This window comes from Austrofundulus limnaeus, unplaced genomic scaffold (genome assembly GCF_001266775.1).
Source record: "Austrofundulus limnaeus strain Quisiro unplaced genomic scaffold, Austrofundulus_limnaeus-1.0 Scaffold45, whole genome shotgun sequence".
Lineage (NCBI taxonomy): Eukaryota > Metazoa > Chordata > Actinopteri > Cyprinodontiformes > Rivulidae > Austrofundulus > Austrofundulus limnaeus.
The window spans coordinates 2,092,683-2,098,848 of record NW_013952447.1 but is presented as its reverse complement, the minus strand read 5'-3'; the positions used below and the strand labels follow the sequence as shown (position 1 = coordinate 2,098,848).

Here is a 6,166-nt window from a genome sequence, read left to right as displayed (position 1 = left end):
TAACAATATTTTTATACTACATTTATCCATTTTAAATATACTAACCTCACTCCTTTGTAACAACTAAGGCAAAGATGTAATTAATTCAGAAAATCTTTTCGGGACCCCACCTTGATGTTGGTCCCGACCCCAACTTTGGGAAACACTGCTAACAAATAAGTATGTTTATTTTATGTTTATAAAATACTCAAAGTTTTTAGACTACTTAAAAATCCAACATTAATAGTCCAAAGCTGTGGGGAAAAATCTGAAAGAAAAAATCACAATAAAACTATGATTGAGTACAAAACCGTAAAAGATATCAAAATACCAGTTCAGACATGTAAAGTCCAACTCTCTGTGACCATTGTAAATGTTGACTCAGGTTTCTACTGTGAAGTAGGTCTGTGCTATGGAGCTCCAAAGAGGGCTGGATTTTCTCCTGTGTTTTACCAAAACTCTCTTCATAACAAATATTGTTTTTAGTTGCAGTCTTGTTTTGTTTAGTATTTTCTCTACTTGTATGACACAGCATAACCTAATGTCAAAGAACACTCTTCCTGACTGAGATGCATGCTCTGATGTATAATTTCCATGTTTTATTTCAAAGCTGCAAAACGAGACACAGGACTAAACTGGGGGCAGGCGGCACGTAAATTACAGGCCTTCTTCCCTCGACATGACAGTCAATAATCAGACACTAAAGCGCTAATTATTACCTTGAATTCAGACACAGTCTTCCTGATAACCCTGTCCAGTTCCTCAGAAGACACCCTGACGAAGGTGAACTCGATGAAATCGCAGTCGATGTCCTGGGTGCCCACGGTGCCGATGGAGTACGTGCCCTCCTTTTTGTAGTGAAACTTGCCCGTGCTGCGGTGCAGTAAAATGGTGTGCAACAAAGCCAGCATCGCTTCCTCCACCTGCCGAGCTTCCACGGTTACCTCAAGGACTTCCGAGCGACAATTCATGGCCAAATTAAACTTGTTTCCATTTAAAATCCCAAGCAGGGAGACTTTAGCTGACCGAGTTAGAAGCTCACAAGACCTGATGACGAAGCCCTCGAAGGTTGTTTGTTTACCTTTACAAATGGGAAACTATCGAACACCGTTTTCTACTTTAACAAGTCATTAACTTAGGTATTCCGACAACTTTACCTTCACCTATGTGTATTTAACACAAACACAAAACATAGCTAGCTAATGTTTACTGTCATCAGGATGTAATGATGGCAGCAAAATAACAAGACAATCTACGGAAAGCCGCGAAGCACAAAACACCTATTCTGATCACTTTGCCACACCAATATCGAATTTTTGTGAACTTAAATAACCAAACATAGCACTAAATTCAAAACTTAATTGAACTGATCTGGTAAAACTCACACCATAACTCATTAACATAAAATGTCTTCATTTCGTACGACGATACACATAAAAAAAATCGCTGAACGCGTTGCATTGTGGGAGTTAGAGTTTGCGTCATGTATCCGTCTTCCGAATGCAACTTTGTCCAGTCGGACTGAGCAGCAAACCAATCCTAGCGGGATGGACTGAACTCCCTCGACTTCAGGATGTTTTACTGGGACTCTTACTTCAAATCTGGATGTCGGCCGGTGGAGTATAGGCGCAGACTTTGGAAATAAAATCGTTTGTGAAACTTTCGGCGCTCTCTTAGCTAATTGGAAATTGCTAGTTGAACGTACCGTTTCGAAGATTAGCCAACTAAGCTAACACAGGCATCGTAAATGAAAGAAGAGTGACGTTCAGCTGCTCGGTTGTTTAAACCTGCATTTATCTCCCGACAATAGTCTAAATTTTCTACAGGTAGCWACACAGACACCACTGCGTAGCTTTTAAAGTCGCCAGTAGTGCAGTATGAATACTAATAAGCAGAATTTGCATTGGGGGGTTGATATCAGCGCTGTTATCTGTTAGGGCGATATTGATTTCGCCGATCCTTTGATCGATTTGACCGTCATTTACGAAGAGGATGTCAGACTCGGAAAGTTCCAGCTCATATAATTTTGGTTTGGAGGACCCGCAGTGGCTGTGCATGGTGACTCTCTTCATCGTATCCCTGCTTACTCTGGCTCTGTACTTCGCCCAGTATTTCCAGCTCGGGATCGCAGGGAAAAGACAGGGAGCAGCGGAGGACGATGCAGCGGAGGAGGAAGCAGCAGCGCTGCTGAGGTGGGCGCTGTCACTGGGCAGCTTGAGGAGTCAGTGGAGGGGGGCTTGGTGCAAGGCATTGAATGAGGAGTCAAGCAGGAGTGGGGTAAGTGTCACCCCTACCTGTCTCTAATGTGTGGTAGGTGACTCACACACAAAAGAAAGTGCTTGTATGAATCATAAACATCTCCATAAAGACATTCAAGTTTCACTCAGCCTCATAAATTGCCATAAGGGATTATTTTTGCAACAATGGAGCCTTGAAATTGGAGTCCTCTTGCATCACATCTGAACTATCCTCTGTTGTTGTTTTGTTTGTTGGATTTCCCAAGTTAGAAACATGTTGCCAATTTAACACAGTATGGCTTATCAATGGCAGCCTTCACACAATCAGTGCCACTTACGCAAATTACATTTCTGGTATTGGTGCCAATGAGAAACACATTGAAACCCAGCCCTTTTGGCAACTCTATAGTTCAGACCTATTTCACAGCAGAAACATAATTCGAAGTTTAAATAGGTCACAAAAAGTTGGATTTGTGCTAACTGGCACGTTGATATGTTTAATGTTTTGTACACAATCATAGTTTAAAGGGATCCCCGATTAGTTGTAACATTAGACTTTATATGATAACCATTTACTGTAACTGTAAAATAAAGACTGTGAAAATACTGTAGGATGTTAAGTTTTTATTACACGGACGGGGCCATTTTATTTACATGCAAAGCATTCTGGGTAAATGATGACATCAACTAGGTCATCAGTGCGAGGCTGCTAGCGAGCTATATCCACCCTGAAGGTTAATCTTGGACAATATCTGACGATCGACTCTTTTAAATGAAACCAGAGAGCGTTGACAGAGAGGAGAAGGTAGAAATGACTCAGCCTGTAACTGAAAATATAGATGGAGGACAACAGAGCTGCTTCATGGAAGAAGAACCTCAGCTTAGCCTGTTAGCTTTAGCGTTAGCCCCGACGCTATCACCATATACAGTATATGTATTAGCTCAGCGCTACACATTCTCCTCTCATCACTGAGGTCCTCCATCCACATGWCAGAGGGGAACACAAAAATGACTCGGCCTGTAACTGAAAATATGGATGGAGGACCTCAGTTTAGCTTGTTTGTAGCACTAGCGCCGAGCTAATACATATAATGCAATATAGCGTGGGCGCTAGTGCAAAGGCTAACGGGCTAAGCTGAGGTTCTTCTTCCATGAAGCAGCTCTGTTGTCCTCCATCCATATTTTCAGTTACAGGCTGTCATTTCTACCTTCTCCTCTCTGTCAACGCTCTCTGGTTTCATTTAAAAGAGTCGATCATCAGATATTGTCCAAGATTAACCTTCAGGGTGGATATAGCTCACTAGCAGCCTCACACCGATGACCTAGTTGATGTCATCATTTACCCAGAATGCTTTGCGTGTAAATAAAATGACTCCGTCCGTGTTAAAAAATATTTTAAAAAATTTACAAAACTAAACAGCCTACAGTATTTTTACAGTCTTTATTTTACAGTTAAAATAAATGTTTATCAAATAAAGTTTAATGTTACAACTAATCGTGGATCTCTTTAAGTTGAATGTTCAACTGACAGTTGTCATTTTTTGCTTTTAAACTAACATTTTCAAACTAAACCTCTTCTTGCTTCCACYACTCTTATTAATTTACAAATTATACATCAATATATACATTTTAATCTTCTTTAATGCAGCGTATCTCTCACTGTTATAAGACTTGTTCTTCTTTCAAATCCCCCCAGATTGCAGAGTTGTTACAGTCTGTGGACCTATATTTTAGCTCAAAATGTTCTCTTCAAACCTGGACGTAAAAGGTTTTTTGTTATATTAAAAAAAAAACAACCCAAAGAACATTTATGCCAGAGTCCTCTGCTGCTTACCGTTCCAGAATATTAAAGATCCAACTTGTAATTTTCATGAAGCGACCGAGGCTTACTTTTTCAGTCTGCATGTCTGTCTGCCTGTCTTTATTAGGGAGTGACAGACACTGTGTGGTTACCAGGCAATGCACCACTGACACGAGCTTTGACATTTTTTTGCTTCACTTCACACTTATAAAATATTTTAATATCAAAATGTAGCCATTTTTCACAGCTCAGATTATTATACAGTTGCACTGGAATTTTAGGTAGCAGCTGTATCAGCACCCTTCAGATTATTTATTTATTTATTTATTTATTTATTTATTTATTTATTTATTTATTTAATGTTCTAGTTCTTAATATCCATGTCTTCTTGTTCACCAGGGTGCTGTTGTGTTTGTATTTGAAGAGGATGGCCTTGAAGCATCAGAACTCACCATTGACAAGGTGTCCAGCTTTCGGAAGACAGCTCGAAACAAGGTAAACAAAGGGGTGTGCTTTTTTATTTATTTTTTTGTCTGTGTTGCACTTGATTTGTTAAAGAAAATGTCGAGCTCCATTAAACATCTAAATATAACTATTTGCCGTCACATGTTTGCCAGTTATCTTGATGTTATTAGAAAAAAAGTTAAGTCCTGTTTAGATTAGAGTTGAACAAAATAAAAAAAATGTTCAAATAATCACCAGAAAAAACTGTCAACAATTAATATTTGCCACTTTGCAATTACTTGAAATAGTGCCACATGACATGTTAGTGTGCAATGCACTCTCACTGTGATCCTGTGGCATGTTGCGTTACTAAAAATTTGCTGCCACTCCGCATAGGTGAAAAAGTGAGTTTCAATTCACAGCTTACTAATTTAAGTTAGTTCGACTGATGATATGTAAGTTTAATTTTAGATCACAGAGTAAATGACTTAAAGTCGTGTAATTGTCATCTATTAATCATCATATTAATAATTTTCGATGAAATGCCACAATTAATCGTGATTAATTATTTTTCCAGTATCACCTAGTTTTGATCTGGCACTTAAATCCTTTTTGAGTGAAACATTAAATGTAAAATTCCAAAATGGTTTTGCGATTGGAGCTCATTTATCTGCTTTGATTAGCATGGAACATATTTTTTGTGCAGTTTCTTGGTACACCATGCTTAATAAGCCTAATTACCTAACAGATGTAGTATGGAAGAAATATATTATTGAATGACGTCACAGAGCCTTATGTCCAAGCTAAGACAGAATATTCAGTTCAATTCAAAATACTTTATTGATTCCAAAGGGAAATTACATGAGTATTTTAACACATAAACTTCCACTGAAATACTGCAGCCATCATCTGTTTTACACAACTTCTCTGAGAATGTAACATCAGCACTGGGTTTAATTAGACAAACATAAGGGGACAAAAAGCTGCTCAGATTATAGTCCTGTGATTGGTACAGCACATTACAGCCCACAGTGAACAGTACAGGTCCATGAACAATGAGAATAAACTTTAAACCAAAGAGAAACTCATCACATTGCAACCAGATATGATGTAATAAGTGTGCCAGGTCTGTATAATATGGTGCTGTAATTTTGCTTTGAAAATATACCTGAAATGGGAAAATGGTTATAAAGCTTGAACACAGAACTTACACAAACTGCACAAGAAGTAAAAAAAAAACTAATCTTTTGTAGACTGACAACATGGTCCCACTTCTGCTTTGTGTCACAATAAATATTATTGACAGGGAGTTTTGTCAGCCTAAAAATGTGGACATYATTTATGTAACTTCCAGTGAGAAATGACTGGAGGGAAGGGTTTTCCACACAATCTTCAAAGGATGCAGGGTAATCTATTTATACACAAGTGTCAGCCTTTTACAGCTACTTCTAGTTCTCACGTGATTTAGATGTTTACATGATGTATGTTAGCTTTTTTCTAAAACATTTGGATTTTTGTATTGTTTAAAGTTCAATAAAGTAATAACAAACCTTTTTGGCCTTGTATCAATGGTGCCCAAACTTTTCCCCCTAGAAGGTCAAAATGAAAACCTACAGTGGTTTGCAAAAGTATTCATACCCCTTGAACTTTTCCATATTTTGTCACATTACAACCACAAACATAAATATATTTCACTGGAATTTAA

At 38.2% G+C, this 6,166-nt stretch overlaps 2 protein-coding genes across 2 annotated transcripts in view; one reads left to right on the top strand and one right to left on the bottom strand.

The window, feature by feature from the left end:
* Positions 1–1,142, bottom strand: part of atg101 (autophagy related 101) — an 8,563-nt gene extending 7,421 nt beyond the window's left edge. Inside the window, exon 1 of the mRNA XM_014007914.1 lies at positions 699–1,142. Within this exon, the coding sequence (XP_013863368.1) occupies positions 699–950 (252 nt within the window). The 5' untranslated portion in view covers positions 951–1,142. The remainder of the gene's footprint in view (positions 1–698) is intronic.
* A 327-nt stretch (positions 1,143–1,469) lies between these two features.
* The window catches only part of c2cd2 (C2 calcium dependent domain containing 2), a 43,375-nt gene continuing 38,678 nt past the window's right edge, over positions 1,470–6,166 (top strand). Inside the window, exons 1-2 of the mRNA XM_014007912.1 lie at positions 1,470–2,256; positions 4,417–4,512. Coding sequence (XP_013863366.1) covers positions 1,972–2,256; positions 4,417–4,512 — 381 coding nt within the window. The 5' untranslated portion in view covers positions 1,470–1,971. The remainder of the gene's footprint in view (positions 2,257–4,416; positions 4,513–6,166) is intronic.